General features: G+C 40.1%; 2 protein-coding genes across 2 annotated transcripts in view; one reads left to right on the top strand and one right to left on the bottom strand.

Annotated features, from left to right (window-relative positions):
- LOC309695174 (interferon alpha-inducible protein 27-like protein 1) overlaps positions 1 to 20816 on the top strand; it is an 84798-nt gene that overhangs the window by 21588 nt on the left and 42394 nt on the right. The window lies entirely within an intron of this gene.
- LOC309694856 (uncharacterized protein) lies at positions 1618 to 19321 on the bottom strand. The gene is made up of 9 exons (XM_082515095.1): positions 17152 to 19321; positions 10118 to 10192; positions 8086 to 8164; positions 7613 to 7725; positions 5091 to 5190; positions 4436 to 4530; positions 3674 to 3748; positions 1857 to 1983; positions 1618 to 1731 (listed from the first exon to the last, which is right to left on the bottom strand). The coding sequence occupies exons 1-6, from the start codon at positions 19276 to 19278 to the stop codon at positions 4484 to 4486; spliced, it is 2541 nt and encodes an 846-aa protein (XP_082371221.1). The 5' UTR covers positions 19279 to 19321; the 3' UTR covers positions 1618 to 1731; positions 1857 to 1983; positions 3674 to 3748; positions 4436 to 4483.

Below are 20816 nucleotides of genomic sequence, written 5' to 3'. Positions count from 1 at the left end.
AAAGAAAAAATACACAACCTGTAGTTTTATCACACTCCTGTGCTACCTTCTACTGCACAACAGTGTGTACCAAATTCATGGGAATAAATAAAAGACTTTCCATTACTGTTTCAAGTAAACCGTGTGCTCCTCTCTCGTGGTTATATCCAGCGTCAAGTCATTATTTTTGGACAACATGCTATCAAATGAGAGCCGCACAAACCCTCAGAGTTCAACAGAGTGAGAGTGGGAGAAAAATGGATGTGCAACTGCAGGAAAGAAATGACTAAAGGCAAATAAGAGATTACAAAGTATGTATCTAAAAAAAAAAAAAACACTATCAGTGCATCATAATTAATTTTAATATTGCAGTGGTGAGGGTGAATTTATTTTTTCTCCCTAATTGAAAACAGCTACAGTATATGCAAACCAGCTGCAATTGCACATGGACAACATGACTGCCTGCTCCAACGTTTACAGTGTGGTCAACTCAGCAGCTATGAAAAGGTTATTTTATAGTGGAATGGCATGAGCTCATTAAGGGCTTAGAGACTCGCTTTGGGAGTTGTTGATGAAGTAGTCAGGGTGAGATATTTTGAGTCCTCTTTTAATGAGGTTAGTTAACTAACAACATTTATTTACATCAACCCCCCAGAACGGCTTCCAGATCTTGTAACTGCCTTGCTCAAAGCGCACATAAGAGTTAGCTTTAAAACAGATAGTATACAGTGTTGTGAAAAAGTATTTGCCCCCTTCCTGATTTTGCATATTTGTGATACTTTAAAGTTTCCGATCATCAAGGAAATTTAAATATTAGACAAAGATAACCAGAGTAAATACAAACGGGAGTTTTTAAATTATGATTTTATTACTTAAGGTAGTTATTCAAACCTACGTGGCCCTATGTTAAAAAAAAATAAAAATAAAAAAATTGTTCCCTAAACTTTTTGCACATCAAGATGTTTTTGTACAGTCGCTTTCTTATTTCTGAATCATAAGAATCACCTTAATAGAGGCAAGTGAGGCCTGCAGTTCATTAGATGTTATTTTGGGCTCTTGTGTAACCTCCTGGATGAGTCGTTGATGAGCTCTTGGATTCATTTTGGTAGGCAGGCCACTCCTGGCAAGGTTGTTCTAAGTTTTATCCATTTGTGGATAATGCCTCTCTAGCCATGGTTCGCTGGAGTCCCAAAGCCTTAGAAATGGCTTTGAAACCCCTTCTAGACTGATAGATGTCAGTGACTTTGTTTCTTAGGTTCTTTAGATTGTGACAGGATGTGTTGCATTTTCAGATCTTTAACTCTACTTCGCTTTGTGAGTCTGTTTAAGTGATTTCTTGAATCAACAGGTCTGATAGGGAAATTAAACTTTGCTTTCTACAAAACAAAAACAAAAAAAGTAGTTAATCACATTTAATTTGAGATTTAACAAAGGGTGCAATTACTATTTCGTACAGAGCCAGATATATTTTGATAGCTTTTTTTCCACATTTAAAGTGTGAGAAAGACACAAAAAAAAATACTAAATCAGGAAGGGAGAAAATAATTTACAGTGTTGTGAAAAAGTATGTTTATACAGGCAAACAGAGCACTGACCTTGGAGGCCCTAAAGCAGAAAGTAGTGGCCGTGGTGTCAGACTTCACTCTGTCCTGCAGAACCAGTCCACGGTCTTCAGTCAGAGCAAGATAATGGCCGGTAGAGAGATGGCGTAGTCGGAAGGGCTGGCCCCACCGGATGTGGCTACCACTCCAGCTAAACACAGAGAACTGGTGTCACAAGCTTTGAGTGCAACATTGCCCTGAAATTTCTAGACTTGGTCATCTGTTATTGTTTTCACAGCATAAGGAGAGTCAGGCTTGGAAAATGCTTTTTCTCACATGCAGCACACGTCAGGAGATGGACTGTTTGCATTAGGTGAAGCTTGCTGAATATAGCCTCCAGGCTAGTAGTGAATTCACCCACCCACATGTGTTCATTCTCACATCCACCTCCATTGAGTAATCGCTAGAAAAAAAAAAAAAACAACTTTCTCAGCATTTTCTATTTTTTCCCCACCATGGAACCAACGGGGGGTTGATTTGATTCTTTTGTTGCAATAACAGGTAACAGGTACTCTAAATTGAGACTATCGACATAATTTAATATTTGAAAAGAAGTTTTTAAATTATTTTTGCCAGGTTTTCTTTACAAAAAAAAAAAAAAAAAAACACGCTATATTAACACAGACTCTGCAGGCACAATATTTAGATCTAAGTGCTCTAGACAACTGAGTTATTTGCGTAAATTGCCCAAACTATTCTGAAAATACAAAGCTGACTTCATTCTAGGAAATGAATATCGCACCAGTAATGTAGGATTTACCATATTTCCCTTCTTCCTATTTAAAAGAATGTTCAAATGCATGTAAAAAACAACCTTGAATTGCACTACCAACTAAAATGATTTCACATATCAACTTCAGAGCAGCTCCAGTTTCTCTCTACAGATGATGCAATTTGGGAAACATTGTTCACAATTCTCCCTTAAGTCAAAAGTAGAGACATGACCCTTAATAGTCGCACCTGTGGCACTTTGAAAGTGTACTGAGTCTGACAGGAATTCCCAGTGAGAGCTGGCAGCCGATGTAACTGGTGAAAAATTGCGTGGGTGGCCAGTTAAAGGAAAATGTGAGAGAAAGGGGGACGGTGATAGAAGAGAGGTAGTTCAAAGCGGGTGGTAAACAGAGCCTCGAATTCTGGAAACTCTGCCAGTTAATTGGTACTGACAGCTCGGAGAAGAGATAGATGGAGTTTATATATAACCTGGGAACCTATAGCCTCCCACAATTTCTTTGTATTTTGTTAAATAAAGGGAAATATTTGTAGTCATTTATTGAAACCTAAGGAAACCTCAATAGGAATATAGTATATAATGGAGAAACAGAGTTTGCACTACACTGATGTCCTCCCCCCCCCGCTCAAGATGATCACACACTGCTTCAAAAATGTTAAGATCTAGGCTCCATGTGTGTTTGTGCGTCTTTAATCCAGGTATGCTTTTCCTACATTGACAGTGTGTTTGGCTGCCAATCCAATGCTTTCCAGATGGTACTGTACATTTCTGCATTCATAATTCCATTAATTTTGACAAGATCCCCAAAACAACTGGCTGAAATGCAAACTCTAAACCATGACCAAACCTCCACTATGGCTACACATGGCTGTAGAGACACACTTTGTACCTCTCTCCTGACCATAACTGATGACAAATTGAACTAAAAATTCAAAATATGGAATAATCACCCCTTAAGACATTCTGTTACTGATTGTTATTCTAATTATTGTGTAATTTGGCAAAGTAATTTCTCCCCATTTCCATCATTAAGAATGGCTTTGTGACAGCTGCCTTTCCACTGAGACCATTTGTGAAGAACCGTTAGTGAACAGTAGAAGGATTAACTGAACGGCCGTATTGATTTTAAGTCCTGTGTCCCCTGTTTGTGTCCAGTTACTTAAGGACATAACTTTCAGATACTGTTTATTTACTGTAGGTAAGTTTTTTAGGCCGACCACTTCTCACCTCATCCAGTTTAGATAATAATATGTAATTTTTTCATGTTCTTTTATATCCCACTCAAATAAAACAATCCCTTTGTGTAATTTCTGAGAGAAACATATATTATTTATTTTATTTGTGTTTTTGAGTCAGATGTTACCTGATCCTCAGTGGCTCCACTCTCCACAGTGAACGGGCCCTTGATGCTCCCTTGCCAGCCTCATAGTTAACTATCCTAAAAGCAGAAGAAATAAATGTGGGCCTCAGTTAAGTAATTTAAGTGACAGAAACAACATGAACAGTCCAACATGGTATGCTTCTGTTAAAGCTAAAAACACCCTCTGTGAACTGGATCCCGAGGGAAATCTGGCTCCAGATTAATTTGTTTTTGGAGACATTTTGATGTTCTCAAGAAAAATATCACAGTGTCTCCATATATATGATTATTCCTGCTTAAACCTCACTGTGCAGGTCAGAAAACAAGAGATTCTTATATTTTATGATAGTGACTCAGGAGGGAGAAAAAAAACTGTTGGGTTGAAGGCTATTTCAGTGCTTCTCAATAAATAACAGCCTTGTAACCCTTCACACAGGATTACAACAGAAAGAGTTTGGATTGAAAAAAAAAAAAAAAAAAAAAAGAGGCCTCAGGTGAATTTTCTTCAAAACAACAAACACAAAAAAGTGGATTGAAAAGTAAATTTTGAACTCCTCCTATAACTTTAACATATGTGGTAAGTGTAAACGTTTTCAGTATTTCCTCACAGTTTAAGACAAAAAAACCAAAAACTTTTTTTTCAGTTTTAAAGTGAAGCTTAAAAGTGACAACATTTTTTTAGTTTATTATTAATCATCCTCAAAACTATTTTCCCCAATGGTTAGTTTGAAAGATTTTATTAATTTAATTAATTAAATTACTAACCTCTGCTCCTCTTCACTCTTGTCTGCTCCAGGGATGGTCAGGCTCTCATCATGCCCATGACAGAGACGCATCACATGTCCACCAATTAAAAAAACCTAAAAGGCAAAAAAAAAAGTTCCATTTATTCATGAAAAAGAAATCATTTATTCTAATATATGGCTGCTTTGTTTTTCAAACACCATCAGTACATTAAAATGATGACAGGAAATAATACATTTTTAAATTATAAAAAGGTGGACTTTCTTTGAAACATTAACTTAAAATTGTGAGTTTAAATTAAACAGATTTTTTTATTTAGACACACACACACACACACACACACACACACACACACACACACACACACACACACACACACACACACACACACAGTTGTGTTTTCACATCCTTGTGGGGACATCTAATTGACATAATGCTTTCCTTAGCTGCTTACCCTAACATTAAGCATCAAAAATGAATGTCTGAACCTAACCCCAACCTAATTGTAACCCTGACACTAAAAATCACATTTTGAGTCTCAGAAATATCTTCAAACTTGTGGAGACGGGGATTTTGTCCCCATAAGGGCCTGTTGGTCCCCACAAGTATAGTAAACTTCCAATTTTTGGTCCCCACAAAGATATGTTAACATGGTTGTTGGGGTTTTTAAGCTTACCTACTGCCATGTTACTTGATGAGCAGGTAGGCTGGACATTCCACAGGGTCTGCATGAAGGAGGCATCCACGTGAAAGTTGCCATTGGAAATAGAGAGATGCTGGAAAAGAGAAGCACAGTTACGCGGGGAACAGTTGACCTTGAGTTAACCAGCTGTGTTAGCAGCAGGAAAACAGGGACATACAACACAATTTAGCAACAGTGCACAGACGAGGAAGATGTCCAAGCGCCTGGAGTTGAAAAGAGATTAAAACATGTCGTCCTTCTCATGAGAAGGACGACATGTTTTAATCTCTTTTATCACTGCAGGCCAAAGGCACTGCTCCATGTAACATGCCCAGATAATGCAATAATTCTTTTGAGATTAAAAATTAAGAAAGAAAGAAAAAATAAATACATTTGAAAAACACCTACTCCTGGTAGGTTGCATTCAGATGAAAGTGAAGAGTCGATATGAGTTTAGCTTTAAGCTACACCCAAGTAAGCATTGATGCAAGGATTTCTAACACATACAATACAGGCAAAAGGGTTTAGCAGCTGCCAATGCTCACACCCTAGAACACCATTAGGAAGTCCTTTAATTGTTCCAAAATATATTCTACAACATGAAAACAAGTCTTTACGAAATTCCCCTGAAAACATCATACTATCATACGATAATATGAGCACCAATTGAGTTTTCTTTCATTTGCCTGTATTTGTCCTAGCATGTCATTTAAAAATGTCTTAATCTGTAACAGTAGACATGCCAAGTCAAAACATCTATGCACTGTCTCTCTCAAAAACAATTTTTATCATCCTCACATTTATCCAACAAAATCACCCTGACTTGATAAAAAGACATAAATGCCCCTGTCCTAAATGACAGCAATACATTCACTGTGATGTAATGAATGACAGTAATAATGCAGTGATTGCTTTTGCATTTCTGAGGTGTCCCATTCTTCAATACCTGAATTTCCGACAAGCTACTGCAGGTACAGGCTTTACAGCATCTTTGGCAGATTTGCTTTAATTGCATATTTTCCTCCCCGAAGGACTGGTATGGCCACTAGAAGAGAGTGCAAGTCACTTTCCCATGCCAGGCACGTCAATGTCCCTCACTTTTGCCATTTCTCGCGCTGCCTTTTCCTCTGTTTCTCCTCAAATCCCCCTCTCCTCTCTTTTCCATGTAAGTTAATTGAGGTCAGGTGTATAGCTCTGCATAGTGGAGACAGCATTAACTCAAAGCTCATCAGTCAGGCGGATGAGTTTCATAAAAAACATTATTAAAAAGGACCTGCATGGGGGTGGAGGGGACATGGGAGGGGATTCACAAGTAATCGGATTTCTAGTTCAGATAGCAAACGAAGGTTTTTTGAGTTTCCCTCCTGAATTGCCTTGTCACTCCAAAGTTGGTGAGAGTGAGACCGATATCAGGGTTATCCGAGTGCTACGAAACTTTCCAAAGTACCTTTTCAGGCAGACGGTGAACCAAAGCAGATAACTCCAGCTATGTGGGGCAAATAATCTTCAAAACAGAACCACTCTTCTTTGCATACGGCGCATTTGGTCTTTCGAGTTTAGAGGAAGACAAATCACCTCAGATATTAAAAAAAAAAGAATAATAAAAAATAAATAAATACCTGGCAGTAAAATAAGAAAGCTTCCAAAACAACAGCAGAAAATATCTGAATTAAGTGAGATTTGACAAGCAAACCACACAAAAGAAAGCGAGAGATTATACACAGAGTATCGGGAACACAAGAGTGACTCTGATGTAATCTGACTGTTTGAAGAACAGTACACATTCACGAGAGAAATCTGGAGTAAAGATGAAGGAAGAGCATCTGATTTAATGAAAACTGCTACAATTAATCTGTCATCATGTTTAAAAGCTGCATCCTCATTTTTAGTGGGTGGATAAATGATGTCCTTAAGTACTTTGGTGAACTACAGTGTTTTTATAATAAAAGTTACCAGAAGAGTAAATTATGTTGTTTTCTTTTCTGCAAGCTGGTAAATGTTGCTTTGATTTAGAAAGCTGCAAATAAAATATACGCCATGTGCTTGTATATTAATGCATCGTATTTATGGCTTCCTGTGATGCTAAATAACTTCCATATCATCACAAGAAGAGGTAGTTTTGCCTAAATTATTGATAAGGTTCAGTCAAGCTACTCCTACAGTTTTACAGGTGGATAAAGTTTAACTGGATTGCAATGTCAGAATTTAAAAAAAAAAAAAATTCATCTCTTATCCAAAACAATGAAACAGAGTCTTGGAGATAAAACTACACAGCTTGTTTGCTTGTGACACTAGGACAAAACTAAGGAAATTTACATTTGGTGGATTATTTCTTTGTTGTAATAATGCTTCTTGGTAATGAATCCTATATGACTGGAAAAACTGTTTATTTCCCCTCAAATGGTCATCATTTGTGGCAGAGGGGTCATTTGGTTTATCATGCATACATTAATCTCAGTCACAGGTGCGCTTCTAATGCCTTCTGCTCTTGTGAAGCTCTTTTAGATGTGACTTACTAGATATCTCTCCGTCGACACACTGACAAGAATCAGGTCGTCTCCAATGCGGACTTTCTCTCCCTCAGATCTCTGCTTGGATGCAGGGTGAATGGTCCACCAGCAGGACTCTCCTATTGACATAAATACACATAAAAATAATATTCAAATAAGTGGCAACAAGTGGAATATAAAGCTTGGGAAAATCTAGTGAGCAGTGCAGACACATACATGCCCTTTAAAATCCATCCTGTCTTTGGTTAGATCCTGTAGAAGCAGTGGAACTGTTTCCATATGATAAATGACCTTATGCTTTAGTTCAAATGTCGAATATAGCTGTACTGTGCACACACACACACACATACACGTGGAGTTTGAGTATTTCTCCCAATAATTCAATCTCAAAGTTAAATCAACCTGAAATGATCACTCCCAAAGGCTGAATTCACCTGAAAGCAGTAAAATCTCTGAAGTGCCTAATAGTCATACCATACCTATTGAATCTTCTTGCAGTCCGACATCAAATGACAGCTTGTCTGTCAGAGACCTTGATGTCTTCAAACAGGTCAAGTACTGGTGAGTGAAAAATGAACTAATGTTAGGTCAAATGAAACACTAAGACTAGCCATAAGAGGAATTCAGCTCATGTTAAAGTGTCTCATTAGAATACAGGGGTGAATTTAGTGCTAAATAATTAGTATATTAATCAATTAGTAAGGAATTCATTCATTGATTTTCTGTTTGAAGTTATGATTAAATGTTACTGTGCAAAAGTCTCGAGCCAGGTCTTATTTCTTTCTCTTTTTTTTAATATAAAAATGAGAAAATGGGTGCAAACATACTTGGAGATAAATGATATAAAACCAAAACAGAATTTGTCCAATTCCAATAAGCTTGAAAGTCACCTTTATACTTCAACTTATCCTAAACTCTCTTAGGCAAGCTTTCATGCCTTTTCTTCAAGTAGTCTTCAGAAATTCTTCTAGAAGACGGTTGAAGGACATTCAAAGCTTCTCTTTCGATGTTGGCTGCCTTTTGTTCTGTTCTCCATTAAGATCCCACACTGCTTCAATTATGTTGAGGTCTGAGCTCTGGGGAAGCCAGTCCATGACTGATAGTGCTCATTTTGCATTAGCAGTTAATGCATGCTTTTCCTCCGCTGGCAATGTGTTTGGGATGTTTGTCATGTTGAAAAATGAAGCAGTTGCTAGTAAAGTGTTTTCCAGATGGCACTGGATGGTCGAGCAAAATCTGATGGTGCTGTCTTCGTTCTTAATTTGATCAAATTTGACAAGAACACCCCACTGGATGAAATGTAACCCCAAACTATGGTAGAGACTCCATCATGTTCTACAAATGGTTGTAGACACTCACTACTGTACTTCTTTTCTGACCTCTTCTAATACATATTAAAACAATACTGTAAAATCCAGAATCGTTGCTCCAAGTGTCGGTGAACAGTATGTGGATTAACTGACAGGTCAGAGCCATATATCAGGTCTCTTGTCAGCTCTTTGTTGATTTTTTTAAAAGGACAGATACATGCAGATCCTGTTCATCTGCTGTAGATTTGTGTTTTGTTTACTCCTGATAAGTTCATCTTCCACTTATCCATATTCCTTAAACTTTTTAAGGACTACACACCATGCAAAGGTACTCCTAAGGCAACACCTCTCTTGGTGACCTTAGTGCAAAAAATACCATTTAATTTCTGCCAAACTGTGTTACTGTTGTTTTTTTATTTTTTATTTTTGTATATTTAGCAAAAAAAAAAAAAAAAAAGTGTATTTTTCCAACAGGCCATTAGTAACAACGTATGTAAAGATACAATTTAAAATTGGTTCTTTACCAAGTTGTGTTATGTGCAGATGCAAAACTGGTTCATCACTTCAGTTAGGTGGCTTTTTATGTTGAAATCATACTGTAGGTCATTCTTCTGAAAGTATAAGGTTCAAGGACTGGACTGAAAATGGGTGACAAAGCAGCCAAAGTCCAAAGAAAATATTTGAAAGATCTCCAGAAAGCTTTAAGAACTATTGTTCAAGACCACTACAGAAAAAAAGACAGTCTTTCTTTTTGGAAATGAAATAAAAAGAAACAAGTGGTGGCTCAAGACTTTTACAAAGAATTGTGTGAATTGCAGATTATGTTTTTCTAACTTCAGTTCAATCGAAAGCAACTGAAGACTTCACAATCACGTCATGGTTCTAATATTTTTAAACACCAGGGCTTTTTCATTAAAGATTCTTTTTAGGTAGATCTAAAAGAAAATCTCCAACATAATAATACATTTACTTTACATATTAATTGGAGTCTTATATACTCATTTTTTGGTTTCTTTCTCATCAAATGGGAACAAATAATATAAAAAAAAGCAACTGTCATCAATAATGTAACAGACTTTGCTTTTCCCACATGAAGACCAATTATGTTAACTCATGCATACTTGATAAACAGACCCCATGGTGAGCTAGGAAAATCCTTGTCCCTTTTAGCTTTCTGTCATTCTTGCACATTAATACTCACCATGCCACTGAAGGAGTGGCGTAGGAGGATGGCGTGACCATAGAGCAGGGTCCGGTGTCCACCCCCCTGACCCGCCTGCCAGGAAATAAACAGGTAATAGATTATTATCATACCCTAACACTCCTGACCTCTGAACCCTGACAGGTTAGTATCTCCCACTTTACTTCTGCATCAGTTATTAAAGTGCGAGTGGCTTTACGCTCTGTGCGAGCAAAGCATGGGACGTCCTGGATCAAATATCCTTTACTGAAGATCACCATTCCAAGTGCAAGCGGCAAAGAGAAAAAGAGGAACACAAAAAACTCCATTCACAGTCAAACAAACACATAGATAGTATCACACTCAGTAGACAACTTGCTCATTCTTGTGACAAACAAGAATAACTGTGAGGTTTGGTAGCAAAACACCTGAGGAAATGTGAGGAAACAGATGAGCAAAAAAAAAAGTAAAAAAAAAGAGTGGATCCTTTATCATCATGGTGAATAAAGAAATTGCTTCTTACCTTTTTAATCAACCTCTAGCAGCAGAATAAAAACAAAAAAGAAGATGACCATAAGCAGCAATAACTAAACCAGGTCTGCACAAGCAAGGTTCTGGCATTCATGGAGTCAGCTCACATTTAAATGAATTAATTAAATCAAACTCAAAGATTCATACGTACACGCACGAGAAGGTTCTTGTTAATTTCTAAAGGTCCTGCTTTAGAGCAATAATTTGCTAATTACAAATTTGCTAATTAATGTAATTAGCAAATTTGGCCTTAAACTGCAAAATGTTAAAACAGTTTAGCTCACACGTGTATTGAAAGTCGTATTATTAGAGCTGTAAACAGACACTTTCTTCTCACCTACAGTACATTTAGAGTATCCACTCGGATTTAACATTTCTTTACAGTTTAAACAATGATTAGGCCCTGCATCCACTCAAGCAATGCATAGAGGTTCCCCTCTAGTCTAGTTGTCAACATTAATTTGTATTTAATGGTAGGTTTACATTCAAATTAACTTAAAGGGAACTCCCAATGGTCCCCTGAATACGACCCTTAGCTAATTCTCATTTGGCTTCAAAGTCTCACCCAGATGGCTTGAATAAGTGAGACGAAAAAGGAAATGGAAGGTTCGATCAAAAGAAAAAAGGAAAAAAATAAAGGGGGGGGGGGGGGGGGAGAGTATCCAGCAACAGCTGGGAGGGGGGTACCGAGAGAGAGCCAGCCTGTATTTCAGGCTTGCTGTCATGCTGACACATCACTGCCAGGAACTGTGACCTTTGGTGTGGTGCCCCTCCTGTGTATAAGCACTGTATCATGAATAGCTAGTACTGTTTTATGAAATTTGCTAGACAGTATTTTGTCTCGCTTACTTTGTCTCGTATTTTGTTGCAAAAGGATAAAGGGTGTGTGTGCTGTATACTTATGGATAATTGTGGTGATTTGAAGTATTTTTCTTCTAGTCAGAGATGGAAATAAAGAGGTAAAAACTGACAATGAATTGTTCATACTACCATTTATTGTCTCTGAATCTAAAGACTGCCATGCTGTTGCAGTGAGCAACATATTTCATGATTTTGAACTAATGTGGACTCCATGAATTTTTTTGAAAGAACTCTATGGAGTAACACCAACAGTTACTTTCATATCTGCAGAAATCACTTCCTGGAAAGTAAAGGTAGCGTGATTTTATCATTTTGGTGTTTTATAGAATTGATGACTAAAACAAGTTTAAGAAATCTTCGGTAAACATTTTTCTTCTCACTCCAATCTAATTTCTGAAAATGGTACAGAATAAAAGTCTAATTCATTCACACAAAAATCGCCCGTACTTCTTATAACTATATATAATATAAAAGAAAAGCAGGTCCCCTTAATTCTAACATTTTACTCATCAGGGCATTAAAAAACAAAACAAAACAAACAAACAAATCTGAGCCAAACCGGTTTCGGGTATGAAGCCAAAATGCTAAAGTAATAGGTGAAAAGCATATCCCATGTTTCAGTGTCTTGTAGTAATCAATTTATATATGAGTTTCAGTGTCTTGTAGTAATCAATTTATATATGAGTTTCAGTGTCCTACGTTGTTGTGGATGGACTTTGGCCCCACTTTTCTTTACGATGTTGCTTCAGGTCATTGAGGTTTGTGGGAATGTGTTTATTTGTAGTTTTCTTAACATCAGCATTTCAGTGGGTTTGAGGTCTGGACTTTGCCGCCGTCTTCCTGTGTCATGACCCAATTATAGCCAACCTTTAGCTCTCAAACAGATATTCTCATATTTTACTCTACCAAACCTTTGGTAAACAGAGGACTTCATGGTTGACTTTCTTACTGCTAGGTGCCCAAGTTCTGTGACTGCAAAACAAGCCAAGATCATCACCGCTCCACCGCCATGCCTGACAGTTGGTATGAGGTGTTTTTGCTGTGCATGATGACCGAAAGGACAAGCCAAAGGACAATGTCCCAGACGCCTAGTGGTTTGTTCAGATTCAACTTTGCAAACCTAAAGGGTGCTGCCATGTTTTCATTTCTCCTGGCAACCCCTCTAAACACGGCATACTTGTTCAGTCTTTTTCTAATTGCCACATCATCAACTTTAACATGCTAACTGAGACCTGTAGAGTTTGCACAGTTTGACCTCGGGTTGACTTTGCTGAAATGTCCTTTCCTGGTTATGAGCATATGTTAAAATCCAGACCAGTAAACTATCAGAACTTCTTTTACAGAGCTGCTCAAACTTGATGAAGATCAGTTAATATGCTGTATTTGATTAGCAGTACCTGGCTGTTACTGCTTCCATAGGAATTAAAAGGGTAAGTAAACAGGAACTAAGTTCTTTTTGTTTTGTGTTTTTTTAAGAACAGGCTTGCATTAAATCCTGTAAAATCTGCCTTTCTGACCAATGACCAGCTTCTGCAACACATACTACAAGGATTTCATTTTCTACCATGCTTACTTTTTTGCTGGACGCTCATCAATTATTGACCAACTATACCTAACCTAATACCTAGAGTAACTAAGATAATCCCCACAAATATATTCTTGCTTGCATTTAAAAATGTGATGTGTATGTACAATTGCCAATACTCATTTACAATTACAAGAATTAATCACTGTCCATTTTTTTTCCAAGGCTTGCTGTAAAGCTTCTGAAGGTTTTATAGCAAACTGTGACTAATGGATCTTCCTAAATGTACAGTTAATATCTGATCTCATATGGAATGGCCTGAGGATGGGAAAAAGCAAAGTAATCAATTTTCCAAGGAGGAGGGGAAAAAAAATTCAGCCCAGTTTAATTTGCTAAGTGCCACCTGATACATTGACTTTCATGTACATATTTAATGTGCTGTCCTTCGAATCACTGGATAACATACAGCTTAATTTGCTTTGCATTAACTTAATAAAATCACATTAAAATATCATATGCATTGTGATGTACAAGATAAGATAAGATAAGATAAGATAACCTTTATTAGTCCCACACGTGGGAAATTTGTTTTGTCACAGCAGGAAGTGGACAGTGCAAAAGTTATGATGCAAAAATTAGAATACAATAAGAATAAATACAGTACACAGCTGTACAGAATAGAATAAAATAATATACTATATACAGTAGAATAAAATAGAATAAAAATATACAATAAGATAAAAATAGAATACGAATGCTATATACAACTGAGTAAAAATACAACGATGCCAGAAAAGATTATTGCACTTAGTGTTATTGCACATGTGTGGATGTGTGTGTTTGTTCAGTTAAAGTCTTTGTTGTGGAGTCTGACAGCAGTGGGGAGGAAAGACCTGCGAAATCTCTCCGTCCCACACCGTGGGTGCCGCAGTCTCCCACTGAAGGAGCTGCTCAGTGCTGTCACAGTCTGCTGCATGGGGTGGGAGACGTTGTCCAACAGGGATGACAGCTTAGCCGCCGTTCTCCTGTCACTCACCACCTCCACTGGGTCCAGAGGGCATCCTAGAACAGAGCTGGCCCTTCGGATCACCCTGTTCCCCGTGGATGCGGTGTGGACCACAGAAATCTTCGCACACTTAACCGAGCTGGAGCGTCCGATGCTAGGATCTACACATTCCAAATGGCCTTGCTAAATGTAAGATCATTAGCAAACAAGACGTTTGTATTAAACGACTTCATAAAGTCACAACAGTTGGACTTTCTATTTCTGACGGAAACATGGCTCCAACCCGGTGAGTCTGTAGCGTTTTCGGAACTGGTCCCTCCCAATTTCTCATTCTTCAGCCTCCCTCGGTCCTCTGGCAGGGGGGGAGGCCTAGCCACTGTGTTCAATCTTCGATTTCACTGCCATCAAATATTACAGCATGACTCATTTTCTAGTTTTGAACTCCAGCTGTTTGAGTTACACCTTAATCCTGCTGCGCCTCTGCTGTGTGCCCTCATATATCGCCCTCCCAAGTTTAATAAGGATTTTATCAAAGAGTTTTCTGATTTTATGGCTGGAATCGCTCTTAAATACGACAGCTTTTTGATCCTTGGCGATTTTAATATTCATGTCTGTTGTGATTCGAAACTTTTGGTCAAGGACTTTTTAAATATTATTGATTCCTTTAACTTGACCCAGTGGGTTTCTGGTCCCACGCACGAAAAAGGTCACACACTGGACTTGGTGCTTTCCCACGGGTTGGAAGTGTGCATCACGGATATATCCGAATTACGCATTTCCGATCATCTTCCTGTGTTGTTCACTCTAACACTGCGCTGCTCGATGGACAAGTCGAACGCCCCACTGCGCAAAAAGCGAGCGCTTAATGTACTAACAGCACCTGCCTTTTCTGCTGCCTTTATGGACTCTGGAATATTGAACTCCAATTGTAAAAATGTTGAGGACCTTTCGGCTATTCTTCATTCTACTTGCACTTATATCTTGGACTCTATTGCACCATTCAGAACTGTGCACGCTAAGAATTCATCAGAACCGTGGTTGAACGATTACACCCGCTCCCTCAGACGCGACTACAGACGCGCTGAAAGGAGATGGAAAAAGGACAGATTGTATGTTTCCTTACAGATTTTAAGGACTCGTCTCTCTGCTTATCAAGAAGCTGTAAAAACTGCAAAAACACAATTTGTCTCAAACTTAGTATCAGCAAACGGTCATAGGCCTCAGGTACTTTTTAACATTCTTAATCGCTTTTTTAGTTTATGTGATAATCCTGGAGTTACTTCTTCACCAAGTATGTGCGATGATTTTTTAGCATTTTTCAATAACAAGATCTTATCGATTAGGGCCCTTGTTTCGTTGTCTGTTGTCTCAGTTCAAAGCCCTCCACCTGTGTGTTCAGCTGTCTTAGAGCAGTTTGATCCCGTCTCCCTTAAGGACCTGACCGCGATAGTTAGTGGCCTAAGATCATCACACTGCCCCTCTGATTCTCTTCCCCCGAGTCTGCTCAAAAACACTTTTAATATTGTCGGCCCTTTTATTCTGAAATTGATTAATACGTCCCTTACTACAGGCTGCGTCCCACTATGCTTCAAACAAGCTGTAGTTCAGCCTCTTCTTAAAAAACAAAACCTGGACCCAACTGTTCTGTCTAATTACAGGCCCATCTCAAAGCTTCCTTTTCTATCTAAAGTTTTGGAGAAAGTGGTCTATCTACAGTTGCAGGCACACCTCGATTCTAATATGATCTCAGAAAAATTTCAATCTGGTTTTAAATCATTACATAGCACTGAGACAGCACTTTTAAGGATTTTTAACGATATTCTCTTAACTATGGATTCTGGCAGCCCTGCTGCCCTTTTACTGTTGGACTTGTCAGCAGCTTTTGACACGGTTGACCACGACATCCTGTTATCACGGCTAGAATCGCATGCTGGCCTAAAAGGATCTGCCCTTCAGTGGTTTCGCTCCTACTTGACAGAAAGGTTCTTTTATGTCAATATGGGCCCCCACAACTCCAAATTAGCTCCTCTTAAATACGGCGTTCCTCAAGGCTCTATTTTGGGTCCCGCCCTCTTCGCACTCTATTTGCTGCCATTGGGCTCCATCTTCTCGCGGTACAGCATTTCATTTCATTGCTTTGCGGATGATCTACAGATTTATCTACCTTTAAAATCAGGATCAGATCAACCGCAGCTCTTATTACGCTGCCTTGACGACGTTAAACAGTGGTTATCATTAAATTTTTTACAGCTAAACGAAAACAAAACTGAGGTTGTCATTTTTGGCAATTTCAATCATATCGACAGCACGTTGGGTACCCTCTCCTCGTATTGTAAAACACATGTAAAAAACCTCGGAGTTTACATTGATGGTTCTTTTAAATTGAATAAGCAGGTGAGTGCAGTAGTTCAGTCCTGTTTTTTTCAGCTAAGACAGCTAGCCAGGATAAAGCCATACCTTCCGGCTGACGTCTTCGAGCGTATCATCCACCTTTTTCTTACTTGCAGATTGGACTACTGCAATTCATTGTATTATGGCCTAGATCATGCCACCATCCATCGCCTCCAGATGGTTCAAAATGCTGCTGCTCGCCTGCTAACCGGTACCAAACGGAGAGAGCATATAACCCCAATTTTAGCCTCTTTACACTGGCTCCCTGTCCCCTACAGGATCCAATTTAAACTCTTACTTTTTGTTTTTAAGTCACTCAACGCCCGAGCCCCCCCCTACTTGTCAGAGCTCCTCTCTGCCTATGCTCCAGGAAAACCCACGAGATCTAGTTCAAAACTATTGTTGTCCATTCCACGGACTAACCTCAAATCTCGTGGTGATAGATCCTTCTCTGTGGCAGGTCCCAGACTTTGGAATAGTCTCCCCTTTAATATTAGATCTGCTCAAACTCTTGAGCAATTTAAATCTTTACTAAAGACACACTTTTACGCTCTGGCTTTTAACACATTATGACCCAAGCATTTTGGATTTATCTGAATTAGTTAGTATTGTTTCAATTCTTCTATTTTATTGTTTCTATTGTTATTATTGTATTACACTGTAGTTTTTAATTTTATTGTTATTGTTAAGCACTTTGTGCAGCATCGGCTGTTGGAAATGTGCTATATAAATAAATCTGACCTTGACCTTGTTCAGTCTCTTCCTGTCCCCAGCAGAGATGCTGCCGCCCCAGCAGACCACACCATAAAAGATAGCAGAAGCCACCACAGAGTCATAGAAGGTCTTCAGGAGTGGGCCCTCCACCCCAAACGACCTGAGTCTCCGCAGCAGGTACAGCCTGCTCTGCCCTTTCCTGTAGAGGGCGTCTGAGTTATGAGTCCAGTCCAGTCTGTTGTTCAGATGAACACCAAGGTACCTGTAGCTGTCCACAGCCTCAATGTCCATACCTTGGATGTTCAGTGGTTGCAGTGGAGAATGCTTGTGCCTGCGGAAGTCTACCACCAGCTCCTTGGTTTTACTGGCGTTGATCTGGAGGTAGTTCAGCTGGCACCAGTCCACAAAGTCTTGAGTCAGTCCTCTGTACTCCTTGTCGTCCCCATCAGTGATGAGGCCGACTATTGCAGAGTCATCAGAGAACTTCTGCAGGAAGCACTGGGTGGAATTGTGGGAGAAGTCTGCAGTGTAGATGGTGAAGAGGAACGGAGCCAGAACCGTTCCCTGTGGGGCCCCCGTACTGCAGACGACCCTGTCCGACACACAGCCCTGAGTCCTCACATACTGTGGTCGGTCGGTGAGGTAGTCCAAAATCCAGGTAGTGAGGTGATGGTCCACTCCAGAGTTCTCCAGCTTGTCCTTCAGAACCGAGGGAAGAATAGTGTTGAAGGCACTGGAGAAATCAAAGAACATGATTCTCACAGTGCTTCCAGCGGTCTCCAGGTGAGCGAGGAAACGATGTAGGAGGTGAATGACGGCATCATCCGCTCCAATGCCAGGCTGGTAGGCAAACTGAAGTGGGTCCAGTGATGAGCTTGTTAGGCGCCGAAGCTGAGCCAGGACCAACCGCTCCAGGGTCTTCATCAGGTGGGATGTCAGAGCCACCGGCCTGTAGCTGTTGAGGTCCTTGGGGCGTGAAGTCTTTGGCACTGGTACAACACAGGAGGTTTTCCAGAGCTGTGGGACTCTTCCCAACCTCAGGCTCAGGTTGAAGAGGTGCTCCATCACCCCACACAGTTGGTCCGCGCAGGACCTGACGACCCTCGAGCTGATGCCATCTGGGCCCGCTGCCTTCTTGCCATTAATCCTCCTCAGTTCCCTCCTAACCTGGGTGGTTGAGAGAGACAGGCTGGAGCCTTGTGTTGAGTGTGTATTGGATGCTGTTGTTGGGGGTGGGGGGGAGTGAGCAGGGTGAATAGAGGAGGTGTGAAGTGTCTGAGGTGTCAGAGGTGGAACAGCAGCAGTGGGGGTGGGTGAGTCTGCAGCCGATGTTGTAGACTGTCTCATGGTTGAATCAAATCTGTTGAAGAAATGATTCAGTTCATTTGCCCACCTCACATCCCTCCCAGGCAGAGAGTTCTGCTGTTTGTGGCCTGAGATGGTTCTGAGGCCTCTCCAGACTTCACCAATGTTGTTTTGCTGAAGCTGGTTCTCCATCTTCTGCCTGTAGCTGTCCTTCCCATTCCTTATCAGTCCCCTCAACTCTCTCTGCACCCTTTTCAACTCCTCTTTGTCTTTGGATTTGAAGGCCCTCCTCTTCTGCTTGAGGACAGCTTTAATTTCTGGGGTAATCCAAGGTTTGTTGTTGGAGAAACACCGTACAGTCCTGGTAGGTACGGTGTTATCCACACAGAAATTAATATAGTCAGTAATGCATGTAGTAAGGCTGTCGATGTCCTCTCCATGGTCGTCACAGATCACCTCCCACACAGTCGACTCAAAACAGTCCTTAAGAGCCTCCTCGCTCTCCTCTGACCATCTCTGCACTGTGTGGGTGGCTGGTGGCACCCTGCGCACTAAGGGCTCATACACAGGGACAAGGTGCACCAGGTTGTGGTCAGATTTGCCCAGTGGAGGGAGAGGTGATGAACTGTATGCCTCTTCAGCATTGGCATACAGTAAGTCCAGTGTTTTATTGTCTCTGGTTGAGCAGGTCACATACTGGGTGAAGGTGGGCAGTGTGGAGTCCAAAGAGGCATGATTGAAGTCCCCTGATATTATGAGAAGGGCTCTCGGAGATTGTGTTTGCAGTCTGCTGACCACTGAGTGGAGAGTGTCACAGGCTGCATCCGCGTTGGCCGAGGGGGGGGACATACGCTGTTATTGCGATAACATGCGAGAATTCCCGGGGCAGATAGCACGGACGCATGCTAACGGCTAACAGCTCAATGTCTCTGCTGCAGAGTTGTTCTTTCACAGTGATGTGCCCAGAGTTACACCATCTGTCGTTCACAAAAACTGCCAGTGTTCCAGATCTACTGGCGTTTAGATCAACTGGCGTTGGTCGAACAGATGTGTGGCAGTCTTGCGTTTCAGTAGCTACTACCGACAAACCAGCAAAAAAACGCCAAATGTGTCATCTGTGACACTTGTGAGGTTGTCTCAAACACACTCCGTCAGTCTTGATGCTGTTGAACAACAAATTGTTTAAAATGTGGCGAGTTTACCTGGTGATATCCTCATGCGCGACGCGATCGCGAAAACAGCAAACAAGTAACACCACGCCGTTGTTGTTCACAGGACAGCAAGAGTAAACGATCGGGAGACTCTTGTCGTCGTTATCGTCCCCCTCGCACGTTTTATTTCTCCGGTTTCAGCGTTTTTGCTTCACAACTAAAGCGAGCAGTTTGCTTTGTGTGCACTAACATGGAGTCGAGTCAACCAGCGCCACCTCTGGCCAAGTGCCACAGCCTACAGCCAGATCAACCTGTGACACACATCTGCACCACGTTTGAATTCGTGTCATGCACATTTGTACCTTTCAATTGTGTCTGTTTGTGCGTCATGCAAATAAACCTTTGAAATGAATGAAATGATATCATATATTCCTTATTGGCCTACATTTGTACAAAATTCCAAATTATATACACAAAGTCATAGAAATCACCACTCCAATTGGTCATCATGATTTTAATATTCTCTTTTCCCATAACAATGAAATACGCCTTGGACAAATGTGACACATCAATATTTCATTAGTGTTGTCACATCACATCTTGTAAGCACAGTCTGTCTGTCTTTTCCCTGGAAATGAATATTTCCAGCCAATATAGGCAATCCATCAACATGGCTGGAGTTATATACAGTCTGTATAAGTGTGGTTAATCTAATGAACATTTGTAAGGAGACGGCAGTTACTGTGAATTCACAGCAGTTACACAGTGATTAGTAATAAACAGCCAGTGAGAGTGAGTGGATTTAAGAAAGTCAGTGACTCAGGTGTGTCGCTTGGTTTGTCATCTGTTTTTGGGACTGGAGGAGACGTAGAAATCTTTTGTTTTAAATCTTAGTTAGGAAGGTTCCTGTTTGAAAACAAGCACTTTTTGTGAGAAATGCAAGAAGTACATCTGCAGAAAGCACACAGTTACATTCTGTCCATCATGTGGACAAAATTGAAAATGTTGAACATTGAAAAACTGAGAACGTTGGGCAAGTTCAAAATACGTGTTTGTAAGAACGAAAAACCAAATTGTTCCTAAAATAGTTATGGAAAGTCTAACAGTTGTATGTCTGTGTTCTACATGTTTATCTGATGGGGAAAAAAAGTTGCTATTGTTTTATTGCAGTTTTTGGATAATTCTGAGTGGATTTACACAGTACGGATCTAAATGACCCGCAACAAAATCAATGTC

Source organism: Aulonocara stuartgranti (assembly GCF_965226115.1).
Source record: "Aulonocara stuartgranti genome assembly, chromosome: 19".
Taxonomy (NCBI): Eukaryota; Metazoa; Chordata; class Actinopteri; order Cichliformes; family Cichlidae; genus Aulonocara; species Aulonocara stuartgranti.
Note: the sequence above shows the minus strand (reverse complement) of the source record. Positions and strands in the feature narration are given on the sequence as shown.